This window comes from Echinops telfairi, unplaced genomic scaffold, assembly GCF_000313985.2.
Source record: "Echinops telfairi isolate 266 unplaced genomic scaffold, ASM31398v2 ScPeMD7_7;HRSCAF=31, whole genome shotgun sequence".
NCBI classification, from domain to species: domain Eukaryota; kingdom Metazoa; phylum Chordata; class Mammalia; order Afrosoricida; family Tenrecidae; genus Echinops; species Echinops telfairi.
Genome location: NW_022103904.1, coordinates 621105 through 638797, shown reverse-complemented (window position 1 = coordinate 638797; position 17693 = coordinate 621105). Strand labels below are relative to the sequence as shown.

The 17693-nt window shown below is 37.9% G+C and overlaps 1 protein-coding gene across 5 annotated transcripts in view; it reads left to right on the top strand.

Moving 5' to 3' along the window:
* Positions 1-17693, top strand: part of TBX20 (T-box transcription factor 20) — a 165211-nt gene that overhangs the window by 133400 nt on the left and 14118 nt on the right. For 2 of the 5 annotated variants that reach the window (XM_045286325.1, XM_045286328.1), the window contains 5 exons: positions 1761-1807; positions 6682-6706; positions 11114-11233; positions 12513-12687; positions 17151-17250. In XM_045286325.1, coding sequence (XP_045142260.1) covers positions 1761-1807; positions 6682-6706; positions 11114-11233; positions 12513-12687; positions 17151-17250 — 467 coding nt within the window. Of the gene's footprint in view, positions 1-1760; positions 1808-2305; positions 2378-6681; positions 6707-11113; positions 11234-12512; positions 12688-17150; positions 17251-17693 lie in introns of those variants that run through there. The other 3 variants (XM_045286324.1, XM_045286326.1, XM_045286327.1) reach the window with 3 other exon arrangements.

Here is a 17693-nt window from a genome sequence, read left to right as displayed (position 1 = left end):
ATGTATGTATGTATGTATGTATGTATTGTGATAAGAGCTGCAGGGGCCCCCAATAAAGTGATTTATTAATTAAAAAGTGTACTTTTGTATTGCCATTAGTTTGAATATGTTCCTGGAATCTCATTTATTTTAGTTAATGTGTAATACTTTCAGACTTTAACATTGAATTTCAATTTACATGGTAGTATCTGTGGTTTTCACATTCTCTCAGCAGCATACTTTTGAATGAATGAGTTTTAAATACTCTAAGTCTAGATATGAGATTAACTAGAATTCAAATTCATTTATTTTCAATGTTTATGTTATAAACCATATACCATGTGGAATATAAAATTTTCAGTTACTTTCCTTTTTTTTTTTTAACCTATGGTTTGAGTTGATGCTATTGATACTAAAGACTCTTTGGAAAAATTTAGCTTCCATATTCCCTTTCCACTTGTGTTACTCTGGGTAGACTAGAGAAACAAATTCATAGACACTGTGTATAAGAAAGAGCTTTATTTACAAGAGCAACTGAATATTGAGAAAACATCCCAGCCCTGTCCAGATCAAGTCCATAAGTCTGATATTAGTCCATATGTCCGATACCAATCTAGAAATTCCTCTTCAGACTCAGAAATGACTCCACATGTAGGAAGATCACAGGCCAGTGGTGGAAAGTCTTGTGGTGGTAGAAGCATCTCAGCGTTGGCAGGGGTCTCCACATGGCTCCTCTAGCTCTGGCCCCTGGCTGCATCAGTGTAGCTCCATCAGGCTCGTCATCAGCAATGTCTCGCAGGGAGTGAGGCTGCGTCCTGCCTCCAGCTAGCTATTTATCTCCTTAGTGCCTCCAAATGAGGTCATCAAGCTGCGAACTGATTGACAGGCTAAACTCCACCTATTTACTCTTAAGTCTTAAATTGACAACAGATTAGGTAACTACCACACCACTCTTCCCTCTCTCCCATCTCACCGTCATCTAGTACTTTTTGGTGAGTGCTCTTGAGCCTTCTTCAGTGGTCACTTGAGGCTGAGAGAGTGACCAGGAAAACAGATAGGCCCGTAAGCAATTTTCTAGCAAGCAGAAGTTTTGGATGAAGTGTAAATATCGACATATGCACACATGCATGTGGATGGATGAATAGATGTATAAGTAGATAGATATTCCAATATTGCATGGGAGAAACATTTAGAACAGTCTTTCCATGTACAGAGAAGAAGCTACCTTTTAACAGAAGCCAACTCTCCCCATACCACCACCACCCAGTAAAAATATAAACTGAAAGCACTAGTAAAGACCCAATCACCCACATATCAAAGCTTAGAATTTTAAAGCTGAAATGGACCATAAGCATCTATTCAAACACTATGATTAAGCTTCTGAAATTTTTTCTATCTGTTACTCTCAGGAAATTTACAACATGGCAAACATAGGCAGAAATACCGTGGATTCATTATGCATTTGATTTGGAGTTAATTTTTTGTTGTTGCTCATTGAGAAATGTTTTACCATTGCCAATTTTTTTCACACCCCTCCCTGCATTCAGTTACAGTAACCCTACGTGACCATGACCCCCAGTTTAAGAAGCGTCTCTGTTGTAGCTTAAGTTGTCTTTGGCAGAGCTGGTACTAAACTATTTTTGGTGCCAGCAAGTCAGAACTCAACTTTTTGATGTTTAAAAGGTACTTCTTTCTAGATTATTGTGTTCAATATTAATTAATTAGACCATTTTAAATGTATGATTCCTTGGAAAGTTATATTGATTTTATTTTATTCACAGATTACTCATGATATTATGTGTGTCTTGTCTACAAACACTTATCTAAGGTAATTATATCAAATTTGTTTGGAAAGCAGATACTCAATTTTTCAATAACTTAATGTAATATTAATTTTAAATTGCATGTAGATAAAGCACTATGATGAAGAAAATAGATATGAAGCAAAGAATGTTTTGTTTTTAAAAGGCTAGATAAAATATTTTTCTTTCTTTTAAGTGTTGTATTTGAACTTGTCTTGGAGCTGATTTTACTCTGTGTTGGCTTAGAGAGTAAAGTGATGCAGTGTAGTTTCAATATAGCACTAGAATATAGACCCAACAAGCAGAAGCAAGCTAGTGTCATGCTGGCTATGCTTGTGTTTTGATTTATTTGTTTGGTTGTTTAGTTTTGAGAAAAATTAAAATCATTTTCTGAATATTTATTAAAATTTTTGTCCTAAAAAATTTTGTTGCATATTTTGTGATTTTCGTAAAGTCACTAGAATTAAGGCATAAGTAAATGCCAATAAAATATAACATGACTCATGAATCACACATTGCTACAGGCTACAAGAAAATCGTGAAGAAAACTTCCTTCTGAGGGAATTCTTATCTCAAATTATATTTAATATTTTTAGGTATGTCATTTGATTTTTTTTATTTAATGATCTCTTTAGTTTTAGAATTGTTTTAACTTTATAAAAAAATCTTGAAGGACAGTATATGAGTTTCCATGAACCCTACATCTATGCTTGCATGTTTCATAAACAGTGTTGTTTGATTGCCAGAAACGCTAATATCTCACGGTGCACTTGTTGGAATCATTTCCAAAATTTGGGGATAATACTTATTCTACTTTGTTCCCTTTGGATGGAGCTCAAATGAACATGTCCTGATATTCGAAAAGGTGTGTGTTCAGAGCTCTGAAAACCATCCCCATAAAAATGATCGAAAGACTTGAGATGTTTTATTGAAGATTTGGGGTACATGACAGCTAGCATCAAATATTTGAGGAGGGTGATATAGAAAAGAACATACATGTAGGGGGATTGGGTAGAAGATTCTCAGCTTAGGATAAGGAATCTTTTTAAATGATTGCAAATTTGAAGTGACAGCCCTTTGCGCGCGTGTGTGTGTGTGTGTGTGTGTGTGTTTGTGTGTGTGTGTGTGTGTGTGTGTGTGTGTGTACGGGCAGAAAGGTACCTTAAGTCATAAAAACAATTCATGTTTGTAGTCATTCAGTAAGATTCAGTTAAAACTGAAGCATATCTAGCAAAGAGGGTATTTCCCTATCTTGTATTTACAGCTCAGAAATTCTCATTGTAAACAGCTTTGTATGTATCCTTCTGGAGAAGAAATACAGAGCCACAATTTTTTTTTAAAGTAGAATCACAGCATTCTTATTATTCTGCAACTTGTTATTCTTATTTAACTGTATTTATTTATACTTTGTAGTGGTCTTAGCATTCTAGTGCTCATCATCGTGATTGGTCCCATGGCTTTAAGCATTCCTACATCAATGGGCATTTGTTTTGACCATTTTGCCATAACAAGCAATGCTATGCGTAATGAAAGTCCTTACTCTGGGAGTACTGTAGCGTAAAATACTGGAAATAGGACTGCTGGTTCATAAGGAATGAATATTTTGCAATTGAGTAAATGCTAAGAAATTGTAGTGATGAGAGTATCCATTTTCCTGCAGCCCCCAAAACACCAAAGTTAACGAATTTTTAATGGTTTGATCATATACTAAAATATGTACTCACTTTAATTGGTCACTTTTTGGTGAAGTTTTGCATGTTTTCTTAAGTTTGTAAGGAGACCTGGTGGCACTATCAGGTAAGCAACAGATTGCTAACCACAAGGTAGGCAGTTCAAACTCACCGGCTGCTGTGCAATAGACAGAGCTCTTTGCTCCCATAAAGATGTACAGCCTCAGAAACCCATATAGGGTCATTATGAGAAGACACAGCCTCGATGTCATGGGATTTTTTTAATTTCTATTTCATCTTGACCTTTAAAAATTGGAAGATTTTAAATATTATAGATATTAACCTTCTGTCTGTAATGTGGATGGCATAACTCCTTCTAACATGCCAGTTTATACTTTTTTTGTGATCTTATATTAGAAAAGTGTAAAATTTTTATCCACTCATAGTTATCAACTTTCTGTAGTTTTGTGCATGTATATAAACTTTTTGTTAGAAATACCTTTCGATATCAAAATTATTAAAATATGTGTTTTAATAATTTCTATCTTAAATAGATTGCTAATCACTTTTGCATTAATTTCATGATGTGGTGGGGTATAGAAACCTACCTTTTGCTTCCGCTAAATGAAATATTGTTCCAACAGAAATTGTGTAGTCATTTTCCCAACCATTTGAAATGTCAATTCTTATTACATGCTTACAAACTCATTGTACACAGTCTGTTTCAGATTTTCTCTTTGTTGATCTGTTTGTTTCTGAGTCTGATCTATACTTTTTCAATCTCTCTCCCCTAACCCCACTCATTAGCATCATTCTTCACATTTGCTTACATTTACTTTTCCAGATGAACTTTGGAATAAATGTTTTAAGAATCCTCCCTGCCTTCAGCCCTCCATCATACTTTCTGTACTGAAATACTTTAGATTAATTCAGAGAGAATTTAATCGTTGTGTCTCTAACCGAGGGATATGGCGTATGTTCATTCACTGCTATGGGTAAGGGATTTTACGGCTCTGGAGCCTTGATGACATGTAGTTTGTTACATATTGGGCTGCTAATCACCAGGTCAACAATTCAAACCCACACAAGGGGAGAAAAATGAGGCTGTCTGCTCCCTAAAGATTTACATCATCATCAGTAAACAGTGGTAGTGACAAAGCAGGTGCTGTATATATTAGAAGAATAAATACATGTTAAGTATAGAGCCCTAGTGGCCTGGTAGTTACGCATTAGACTATGATCCATTGGACTATGATCCATAAGGTTGGCAGTTTGAAACCATCAGCAGCTTTGTGGGAAAAAGGTGGGCTTTCCTACTTCCATAAATAGTCTCAGAAACTCACCAGGGAAGTTCTACCTTGTACCCTGTCCTATAATGTGGCTGTGAGTCAGCATTGACTCAAAGGCAGTTGAGTTTGAAGAGCTTTTTAGGAGTATAGAATGCTGATTATTATTGCTGTTAAAATTATCATTAGAAAACTTATCCTTAATTATTCAGTCAGTGGTATTGAGACACTTGGTAAATCATTTAGGAAAAAAATGTTTTAATTTAAATAGTTCCTTCATCCCAGATAGTAAAATAAATTCCAGATGGTATTTAAATGAGAGAATACAGGTGTTCTTGAGTTACTTTGGGTAATATATATATTTGTAGAAACTGAGCAACTTGATTTGATTTTCTTGCATGAGGAGTTCTGACAGAGGAATCGCACTAACTTCTGCAGTTGTATTGCTCTGTGTTCACACCAGGCGTGTGTTTTCTCCTGTTCAGATTTGTTAGAGGCTCTTTTGGAGGAGAGGGGGATTTTTCAAAGAATCACTTTTGAATTTACTGATATTTGTGATGATTCCTCTTCATCTCATTTAATTTCTATTTATATTTGATTAATGTCCTCTTATGCTGTCTTTTGGTTCCTTTTCACGGTTTTCCTGTGATGGATGTCCAAGTTCATTTATTAACAACCTTCATGATTTTCCAATAAGTGTATTTAAAGGTATAACTTTTTATACGAATATCATCAAGACTATGACCCACAACAGCATGGTTGTGTGTAGCTTTACCATTAATTTTTATTCTTATAAAGTCTGTGATTTGAATTTTGATTACCCTTTTAACAATTTTATTGGCATATGATTCGCATATCATATAATTCAATGGCAAATATATTAAAGAGACTGGTGCACTCATCACCAGAGTCAGTTTTAGAATATTTTCCTCATTAATGTATCCACGTATTATTAAATCCATTTCCCCTCAACCTCTCTGCCATAACATTTTTGTCCAGCCGCTCCCTTGCATGCAGTGGTCCACTGCAGGATTCTGCGGTGAGGATAGTTTCAGAAGGAGTCAAAGCCCACTTACCCCAACCCTTGACTGTAGAAGCAGGAAAGGAGCCACAGTAGAGGCAGAATACTTCCATGATTGTTCTGTTGTCCTGAGAGCCCTTCCCCAGGCCCTCATTTTAAAATCTCCAGATCTGTGTATGCCCCTGCCCTTCATTTGAACACTCTTAACTTCTTTCTCAAACTCCAAAATCCATGATTAGATGGCCCCTCTGTCCTGCACATCCTTTCCAGAAACTAAAAGACCCAACCTCTGCCACGGAAGTCTTGCAGCTCTCGTGTGCATCTCTTGTAAGCTACAGGAAGACATGAACTGTATCTATGCTACTAACATCTTTCTTCACTGCACCGTGCCTAGAACACAGCAGGAGAGCTATAAAGATTTCATAGATTGGACAGCTTTCTTGAGAACTAAAGATATGTATATGCTTCATGCCAACTGGTTTTCTTCTAGAAATATAACCGAAGGAAATACTCAGATATGCTCACAGAATTTTATGTACAAGGATGTTCATGCTATTTATAATTGTCAAAAATGAAAACTACGCAAAAACCCAAGAGTGGTTCTCTGATGTATACCCACAGGCTGCATGGTTATAGAAATCTTGTCTGTTCATTAATCTTTCCAGAGCTGCAATCTCCAGCCATCAGCAAACCCTATTTTTACCTTAACCAAAGAATAGATTAATAAGATGATTTTAAATTATACTTTTGAAATTGCTGTTGTTTTTAGTAGTATGTGTAATCGTTTATGTGTTCTGTTAGTGGTCCTAAATAGTTTATAATCAGTTTTTTAGGAGCCTGATAACAAATGAATGAAACTTACTTTTATGCAGCCATATTATAAGGACATTGAATAAATAGAGCATATTTTTGTTTTATTCCAGAAAACAGCTCCTTGAAAATGGTGAGGTAAAGCTTTTATTTTAATCTCTGGTAGACTTGTGTATTAAATTCTACTTCAAGGGTAATTCACAGCAAGGAATAATTTTGATGATATAAGAACATCAGTAGTGCTTGATTATTCAGCATGGGTAATAAATTTCTGCTGATCTTTCTCACTCTTTAATCTCTTCTCAGTTTTGAACAGTAATAAGGATTTGAAAGCCAGAAATGTATTTATGACCATGAAATAGAATTAAGCTGCCTTCTTCTTACATTCAGGCTTTCATCTGATATTCCACAGTAATTGCTATTGCTTCCACAGTGTCTTAGCCCCCGGAGCTAATCAGCTACAGACCCCCGGGCACACAGCCTTAGCTCACCACACTGGCTGGACAATCAGTCCAGCATGAGCTCAACTGTGTTGTGTGATGCAGGGTCATGGTACAGGCGTTGCTTCTGCCCTAAGTATGTACATTTTTATGTAGAAGCCATGAAATAAATAATGTGTGGTGTTAAATATCTGAGGGGCACACAGTAAGAAAAGGAAAGATCCATGTGGGCTGGCAGTTCAAGTCCCTAGGAGATGGAACTTCTAGTGGGTCTTGAAGGGAAGGGGAGAATTCACAAGAGGAAAATTGAATTTGAACTTAATAGGAATAGCTAATGATAAAAATATTTTTGAATAGCATCACATATTATTCCATTTCGTAAATCAGGATATCATGTCACATGGGTGATACTAGCTGTTGCAAAGATAAACGCTAACATTTCAGTGATGACTCACCGAAACTAAGTTGAAACCTATCGTCACCTAAATTTCCAACCGCAGGCTCTTGGTCAGCAAGAGACTCTCCAATAAGCAGGGCCCTTGCTCTCTTCTACATGTGACTTCCAGGGTTGATGGAGTCGCCTACATCGAACAAAGACAAGAGAAAGAACATGAGCATAGTGCACAGGAACTGTCTGAGACTTCAGCCACATGGCCACGCTTTACTGTCCGGGCACCGGGAGATGTAGTCTAGCCGTGTGTCCAGGAAGAAAAGTCAAGGGATCTCTGCCAAGAAATAGAGTCCTAGACAAATGCATTACCTTACCCAATGTCACAGAGCTAATTTGTAGTGAAGCTTGGATAAGAATCCGAGTAATCTGTTTCCGGAGCCCTCAACTAGTAGAGTTCTGTGCAGGGTATTGGATGGGGTGGGTGGGTGTGGGTGGGGGAGACATTGACATATATTATAACTTCATCCTCACTACATCCCCTTTAGATGAGTGGTGGCATAGTGAGTTACACATTGGGCTGCTAACCAGAAAGTAAACAGTTTGAAACCACCAGCCACCACAGGAGGAAGATTAGGCTTCCTGGCCCTGTAAAGATTTATAGCTTCAGAAGCCCCAAGTGTTGCTTTGAGTTGAAATCCCTTCCATGGTAGTGAGTTGGTCGTTTTTGTGTTGTTTTGTTTTTTGTTTAGGAAACCGCTTGAAGTAGAGATTGCTATCATCTATATAATAAAATATATTCTCTATAATATAAAATTGTGACATAAAGAAGTTATTTAATTGTTGAAAGGATACAAAGCTTATGTGCTCTAGTTCTGTGGGACTAAGGAATATGAATCTGTGACCACAGAATCTATGCTCTTAACTATTCATTTTACTATGCGACACTGCTTCATCAACTATCACCCAGTGTAAATTATTTTATATTAATCAACCATGAATTGAACTAATAAGTAAAATTGTTACCTAATCTACCTTTTGGTGCACAATATATACCTTTATAAAAGGTTAAAAAAAATAGCATCATATGAGCTGGAAAAAGAAGACAAGATTCTAACTATGGAGGCTTTGCATGCAAATAATGTAGACTTTATTATTAAGTAGAATCTGATCTGCATTTCAGATACTTCAAGGTTTATTGGCAATAAAGCTAATGGTTGTTCAGAGGGCTAAAGCCCAAGTCAAGGAGACTAACAGGAAGACAGTGGTAGCAAATCGCTTACTCATTTTAGACTAAAAGACAACAGGAAGATTAGAGGTTTACATTTCTCCAAACTGCAGTTTGTAAGGAAGGGGATGATAAGAAATGTCAGTGCAGTGAACCAGGTGACAGACTGGCTCCTTATCCAGCTCCTGCTTTTGACTCTCACCTGATAAACCTTTCTTCCTACCCGGTTTGAGAGACAGGGGCTGTTTTCACCTTTCAGGAGGCATAGAATCTGAGCGATACTGCTTGTGCTTTGTATGTGATAGGAAGCCCGGTTGGCGTCATAATTAGATGAGGATCAATGACCAGAGTAGAGTTCCAGATTGCTGGTTCTCTGCTGTCCCTCTGAGTCAGGGACTCTGTAGCCTTCAGCTCACTTGACCCTTGGATTGCCTCCTCCTGGCTGATAATCAAAGATCTTAGATGAAAGAGTCCCATTGTAAATTTTCCTCATGATATAATGGATACCTTTAGATTCAGTTTTTCACCAAATTAGTGTCTTTTATCCTATTTTCCTAGTTTATAGACTGAGAACCCAGTGAAGAATACCTAGTAGTTCACAGGAAAGAACATGACGAGAAAGAGTTATGACCAATATTTGTTGCCAAGGAACTAGTGCCCAAATAGAAGACCAGAATAGATCAGATTGATAGCATTCACTCCTGAATTTTGCCCCTTGACCCATTCATACCTCATTTGGTCCCTCACAGCCATACCTCTGAGTCTCTACTTCTTTATGTTCTTTGATCAGTTTATATTTGATCCTCTGTATTATAAGTCACTTTAGTTTGTGTTTTCTGTCGATAACACCATTTTCCTATTACTTTTAGCCAAAGGGTTTTCTATGAGGTTGACCTGGAGGCATCCTAACCAGTGTGGAACTTCAACTATTGAAGGAGTTCTCAGGATAAAGAAATTAGGGGGAGAATTCCTTTTTTTGAGAAATCAACTGAGTTCTATCTGCTGGGTTCACTGCCGTTCATGTTGCCAGCCCAGCAGAGGCTGTGCTGTGTTGGAGAGGAAGTGTAGTGTGCTGGTGCAGCATGGACTCCGGAGCTAGGCAAATGCAGACGCTAGTTCTAGCCAACTCACCGTGATGCTAAGTCACATAACATCATTTGGGAAAAAGGCGCTCACGGCAGATGTAATATAATAAAATATTTTCATATTTTCACACATTTTAATAATTAGAAAATACAGAGCCATTGTCGTTTGAGGTGTGTATCATGCAATCCCCGCCTGCCTCCAGCACAGCCATGTGTGTGTGTATTTTTCCACAGGGTTGTTGATGCCTTGAACGCTTTTCCAGGGCATCAAACAATCGCCTACAACGTGATTGGTTTTGCCGGCTGTCTACCTGTGAAAGTGCAATCATTTGGTTACTTCTCTTCATTGCACTCCCACACTCTCTGTTTTGGCTGTTGACAACAGACACTTTAATGATCATTTTTGTAGCAGCAACTTTGTGCTTTGGTTATTTGCTTGTGTGCAACTCCTAGAGCAGGAACTGATAAATCAAGGATGTGGCTTTTTTCTAGTCTTGATAGACACTGCTGAGTTAGAGAAGGGGGCGCATTTATGACTGCGATGTTTGTCTCACTGCATCCCCTCATCATTGTTTTATTATTGGATAAATTAAAATGCTACTTCACTATCTTTAACAGTTACTTTATTTGAATACCAGCACATGAATATTTAACTACCATTTTCTTTCTGTTGTATGAATTATTTGTCTTAATTCTTTGCTCAATTTTCTAATGAAGAATTAGTTGATATTTTAGAAGTCGTGTGTCAGAAAATTTTGTTAAAACCTTTGCCCCATGAAACCCCATCCAGATCAAAGTAGGATACCCTCGTAATTTGTAAAAATAATAACATAATTCTACTACTTTGAAAAGAATGTAGTTTATGTTCTGCTAGGGTTTCTATTGCTGACTGACTAACAAGCAAATCTATGAAATATCCCATATTTTTAAAAATCTCTATCGCTCATTTCTTCACATCCCTAAGTTCTTAGTTCAAATATCACCTTTTCAATGAAGTTGGTCCTGATGATGCTACTGAAAATGGCAGTATGCCTACCTATGGCCCCACCACCCTTCCCTGCTCCATTTTCTCATCTACCATTGTATCCAATAGACTATGTAGTAAATTTATTGCCTTAGTCTTCTTATTACCTGTCTCCATTTACTAAATATACTAACATGTAAGCTTCGCAAGGGCAGAAATTGTTCAATGTTTCATTCATAGTTGTACCTGAAACACCAAGAGCAGTACCTGCCAAATAGTAGACATCAATAAATCTATGTTGAATGAATTAAAAAACGTTAACATACTCAATACTACATGAAAAGATGGGTATTCAATTGAATAATGGTTTCACTTTAGTGAATTTTATGCTTATTAATTGTAAAACATAGTGAAAATGTCATTTTGTTTTATTTCCATAGCTAGTTTTCCACACCTTGCAGTTGGTAGCGTTTTCTGCCCTTGCCATTTTAATTATGAGGCTGAAGCTGTTTTTGACCCCTCACATGTGTATTATGGCTTCCTTGATCTGCTCTCAACGGGTAAGGCATTCATTCTTCCGTAGCTAAAAATATAGTAATGACACAGTAGTTAGTATGGCTTTGATGAGTAATCCAAAATATGAAAACACTAAATGCCTTCATTTAAATAACTGAAATGATTTTAAGGTAAGTTCATGGTCCAATATAGAATAAGAAAAGTAACTAGAGGTTTAGTGTTGCTGTTTCTGTTAGGTGTCGTCGGTAGGTTCTGACTCATCGCCACCCTATGTACAGCAGATCGAAACACCTCCAGGTCTCGCACCATCCTCACAAGGGTTCTTGTTCGAGCCCACCGTGGCGGCCACTGTGCCAGTCCAGCTTGCCTAGGACCTCTCTCTCTTTCGCTGCCCTTCTGCTTTATCTAGCATGATGTCCTTTCCCAAGAACTGGCCTCTCTCGATACCATGTCCAAAGTACATCCTTTCCTCGAAAGAGCATCCTGGCTGCATTTCTTTCAAGACAGATCTGTTTGCTCCTTTTGCAGTCCATGGTAGTATCAGTCTTCTTCACTAGCACCGTAGACGTAGTTATCTGAAATTAGTGATTAGTTAATCCTGCAGGAACTCCCATTGAGACACGTGATGAGGCTCACTTTCTCCACTGTTAGTATCTTATCCTTAAACACCATCATTTTGAGTTAAGGTCTGTGCAAGAATTTCCCAGCCCATTAAAACTCCCCTTACGTCCAGTTCCAACCCCAGAGGAGACGCGGTGAATCTCCAGCTCCCTTCCAGGTGCCTCAGTGAAGAGGCCCGAGTGTATTTTGGCCTCGTCAGCATCGAGGCCTATAGCACATAGAAGAATGACACAAAGGAGCTAGGCAGTGCCTGAGGTACCTAGAAACACCTTATTTAGTTTTGAGTCTGAGTATATTTGCTTAGGATATCATAGTCAATCCAGAAGGATTTCCCCTTGTTATGCAGGATGTCCATAAAAGGCAGCCAAATGTTAAAAGATTTACTTCCAAGGTGTCTTAAAATTATTCTTTAATAATTTAATCCCTGTCAGTAAACCAGTACTTGAAAGATCAGATATTCCTTTATTAATTCTTTTGAGGTGAGAAAACTCCAACTTTTACTGGACTTTGCAATTTCAAAAGATTTGATTTTAAACTATAGATGATAATTCTACATATTATGTAATTATTATTAAATGGTAATTAAAGTTTAAGTAGCAAGGGGATAATTTGTCGTGGGAGTTATAGAACTCTTCACAAACAATAAACTAGAGATAAATGATGTACAGATGAATTATAAATACATTGTGTCTTTCATTTCAGCTCTTTAGCTGGCTCTTTTGCAGAGTTCGGTTTGAGAATGTTATCTTTGGCCTTCTAACAGTGATGTCAATACAAGGCTGTGCCAACCTCCATAATCAGTGGAACATAATAGGAGAATTTAGTAATTTTCCTCAGGAAGAGCTTATACAGTGGATCAAATATAATACCAGACCAGGTAATCAGCTGTTTACTTATATGTTTAAACCCACATGTGTGTGATTATACCTTATATTAGTTGCTATTTTACATGTGCATACAAAATACATACAATTTATAATACATAGAATATAAAATTTGTAAAGATAGATATATCATTAATATTTCCTAGATCAAATCATTTCAAAGAGTAGTTTTGGTCCTCTTTTTAAAAAAATCATTTTATTGGGGGCTCATACAACTCTTATCACAATACATCCATCCATCCATTGTGTCAAGCACATTTGTACATTTGTTGCCATCATCATTCTCAAAACATTTTTTTCTCCTTGAGCCCTTGGTATCAGCTCCTCATTTTTTCCCCTCCCTCCCTCACAAACCCCTGATAATTTATAAATTATTATTATTTTTTCATGTCTTACACTGTCCAATGTCTCCCTTCATCCACTGTTGTCTACCCCCCCAGGAAGGGAGTTATATGTAGATCATTGTGATTGGTTCCCCCATTTTCCCCCACCTTCCCGTTCCCCTCCTGGTATCACTACTGTCATTATTTGGTCCTGAGGGGTTTATCTGTCCTGGATTCCCTGTGTTTCCAGCTATTATCTGGTCTAGCCGGATTTTTAAGGTAGAATTGGAATCATGCTAGTGAGAGGAGAAAGCATTAAAGAACTAGAGGAAAGTTGAATTTTTTCATCGATGCTACACTGCACCCTGAGTTTTGTCCTCTTTAAACTGTTCTTAGGTAACTCAAAAATTATATTAATTAACCTAGGAATTGATATTTGCTCACAAGTTATATTCTTTAATTCTTATGGATTGTTGTTTTAACTGTAGCAGCAATAAATAAATAAATGTTATGAAAAGATAATTTTACTGGGGGCTCTTACACTTCTTAAAATGATCCATACATCAATTGTATCAAGCATATTTGTACATATGTGGCCATCATTATTTTGTAAACATTGACTTGCTATTGAGCCCTTAGTATCAGCTCCAAAAGAAGTAAATATTTATGGCAACATTTCCGTCTTGAAACAGATTATTGGAGAAGATAATTTTGCTTGTGAAGAATTTCCTGGCTCTCCTCTCCCTGCAGTCATTGCCAACCACCTGTTTTATCATGTTAGGTGTGCTACTCCCCATCTACCACCACCTCCGAGAAAACCCCCCTCACTGCCATTGAGTCTATTTGGATTCAGACGACCCGATAGGGCAAAGTAGAACTGCTCCTGTGGGTTCCTGAGACTGTAAATCATCACAGGAGTTCAAAACCTCTTTCTTCTGCAGTCAGGTGCAGAGGGGTTAAAATCTTGGCTATTCTGTTTTCCTTAAACTGTCTTCAAGAGATTAGACTAAATCCCACTTTGGATACTGTAAAGTATTCTTTTTAGCTTACTTTTCCAAGCTCCTAAATTTATTTTAAACTACCTCATGGGTATAGATATTTACTTTATATTTAAAAAAATGTTCCGAGAGTAAGTATGTCTACAGTAGTGCCTGGCACAGTGGTTCAGCACTTGCATGCTAGCTGACGGGCTGGAGGGTTGAACCCACCATTGCTCATGGAGGAAACTTGTGGCAGTCTGCTTCTGAGAAGATGATCTAGCCTCGGAAACTCTAATGTCTCATAGCTCACTGTGAGTCCGAATTTACTGCATGGTTTGGTTATGGTTTTATAACACTTTCTATAATTAATCTGTGGCATTAGCAAAGACTTTTTGATGTGTAGTAATTTTCTCTGACAGAAACTCTTCATTTATCTTTGAATTCATCTTGTGATGCCTGAGTATGGTTTTCTATTCTCTTTTAGTCAATGGACACCAGTTTACTAATTAGCCACCATTAGCCAAGGTAATTCTCTTTTAGTTTCAATTTAGATAGTTGGTCTTCGGCTTGAAGTTTTATAGTGTAGGTGAGACTAGTGATTATAGTCAGGTTCTCCATATGAGTCTGTGCACAGTGTGTGGCATTGTACATGTAATACACAGCAATGGCGGTGGACATCGCTGACCTCCTCTGACTTCCCCATGGTCATGAGCCAAGTCAGACATGTCCCTGTTCCCCATCCTCCTTTACCATTCTGTAGTTATGCTGGGTTCGATAATGTTACAATGGTCACACGGAACTCACAAGAGTACTCACACTTAAGGGAGTTTATGAAGGAAATCACTTACCACAAGTCACGTTCAGCAAGCATTAAGGATATAGTTATTGGTCTTCTCAGCCAGCAACCAGCTCTTAGTCTCTTTGTCACGTGGTCCCTTGGCCCTTGCCTCCATGGGCCAGGAAGCCAGCCCACCTGTCACTCTGTCCCACAGTTCCATAGACAAGGAGAAGGTACCCATCATCTCGGTGCCGCTCCTCTGAGTCTCCCAGCCACGGTCTGCGATACACCTGTCTCACTGGCCTCCCCAACTTCAGACAGAGATCTTGAGCATGCGCTCCGACGGTTCTGAGCTTTCTCTCTTCCCTCCTGCTCATCCTTACAACTAGGGGGCTGGCAGCAAAAACGGATCACCCCCTTCTCTCAGTCTTACACATCACATACCCTGTGTTCATGGTTTCCTCATTCATTTGGTGGAGTGACAGAGACTTGGGTAGAAGATCCATAGTAAGATGTCAGACTGAAAGGACAAATGGGAGTTGAAATCCAGCCCATGGTCTATTCACTAACCAACATGATATTCATCTTTACCTCAAGAGCAAAGAAAAAGCCAGGCAGTTTTCTCTCTACCTTTTTTTCTGTAAATGGTACCTCCTCAGTGGTTCTAATTCTTGCTAGACAGGCATACTCAATTTCTTCTAGAGCATCTTGACCTTGGACTTTGTTTCTTTTAGCCCAGCTGCACAACCTCAACAACTTGACATTTGGGGCGAGATATTCTTTGTTGCATAGATATAGCTCCTGTGTATTGCCAAAACTTTAGCAGTATCCCTGGTCTCAGCCTATGACATGCCAGTAGGGTTTTCCTCCCCCAGTGTAACCACTTAAAATGTCTCCAGACATTGACAGTATCCCCAGTGAGCCAAATATCCCCTGGTGGAGAACCATTACTCTAGCCTCACAACTTATCACTTATTATTGAATCTTCCAGTAACGGACATTTCTGCTTCACTAACAGGTGTATTTTCAAATTTTAAGGCATATAGAGAGAATCTCATTGAAAGATACATTTAGAAGGCCTAGTTGTATTTGCAAGTAAATTATTTACAGTAAATCTCAATAACATACCATGTTGGTATTGCTAAATGTATTGTGCTGTTTAAAAAATGATAGCCTTCACAATTTTATAATCATGTCATACATAGAAGTACCAGAAAGTCAATGTTTGGTTTTTGATCTAAGGCACCTGAAACTGAAGCCATATTGTTGATGTTAAGAGTATCTCTAGTTACGACCATAGGACACTATAATTATTCACGCCAATACTCCCAAAAGTCCTATTAGCAAGTAATAAAATAATTTGGTGAAATGTCTAAATTATATAAAGTCACATAGAAACTAAGAAAAGTTAATTATGAATAGTTAAAGACAACCCAAGGAAGAAAACAGTAAATTAAATTATTCTAAAACAGCAGTTCTCAACCTGTGGGTCACAATCCCTTGACCCTTTCACAGGGGTCGCCCAATTCATAGCAGTAGCAAAATTACAGTTAGGAAGTAGCAACGAAAATAATGTTATGGTTGGGGCGGGGGGAGTCACCACAATATGAAGAACTGTATTAAAGGGTCATGGCATTAGGAAGGTTGAGAACCACTGTTCTAAAATATTTTCAGGCCTATAGTTCACAGTCCATTAAAAATCATTTTAAGAAATCATATGCAAAAAAAAAAGAAATCATATGCTCTGAAATTTGCCCTTTATAACGGTCTCTTAATGTCTAATATTTGTAATTATTGGAATAAGATGGAAAATTCTCTTAATGATTTCTAGTCCTCTGCTTTTGTAAAAAGAAATCCTGGTGGCCTGTGGGCTTGATGTTGAGCTGCTGACCACAAGGACTGCAGTGAAGCTTACCAGTCACTCCAAGGGAAAGAGACGAAGCCATCTGATCTCGTAGAGATTTCTCGTCTTGGAACCTGAGTAGGGATCAGCATCGTGACAGGAGACTAGTGTAGTGCTTCCAAAAATGGGTTCTGACACAGCCTGGCTACAAAGTTGAGCCAGCCATCGCGTCATGTCTCTGTCTTTATCTATCTATCTGTCTATCTAAAAAACCCCCCTCTCAGAGTAATTGTGCAAATTAAATGACTATGTAAAAATATTTGAGACACTTCCTGACACTAAGATAGCATGAAACTAAAGTTAACTATTGTTATTATAAATAATAAGTATTAAATGAATAAAAAGAATTAATTAAAAGGTTATCATTTAAATATATGTCATCTTTCGTAATTGGGGTTCAAATCTGATAGATTAGTTTAACTCTTGGCTTTCTGTAAACTGTTCCTTCAAGAAATGTGATCTTATTTTTCAGATGCTGTTTTCGCCGGTGCCATGCCCACCATGGCAAGTGTCAAACTATCCACGCTTCGCCCCATTGTCAATCACCCACATTACGAGGATGCAGACTTGAGGTTAGCAACCAACTGCACCTGTTTCACTTGCTGCTGGTTTTTAGGAATAGCGAAGCCGTCATAGACACACATACATATACATGTATGCTGCCATATTCATGCTGAAAGTGAAAAAACATAACACCCAGAAATTCTCTCTCTGTTCACCTTGAGCAGGTCTAATCTCTGTACACTGTACACATCCTTTTTCTCAAAGTATAAGAGTTAACTCATGTTTACATTAGCCTTGTGTGTATATGTATGCTCCAATAGAAATCCTAGTGATAGGACATGGCTGTGTTTGGCCCAAGTTTGTGTTTGGCCCAAGTTTGTACTTGGCCTGCCCAACACAGTGCTACACGCCCTGATCTAAGTAGGCATTCTAGATCTTACTGGTAACTGCCTGGCCCTCTTTTAGTACATATGCTGCCGAAGCGAGCACGTGCCTGGCCTTTTTTTTTTTT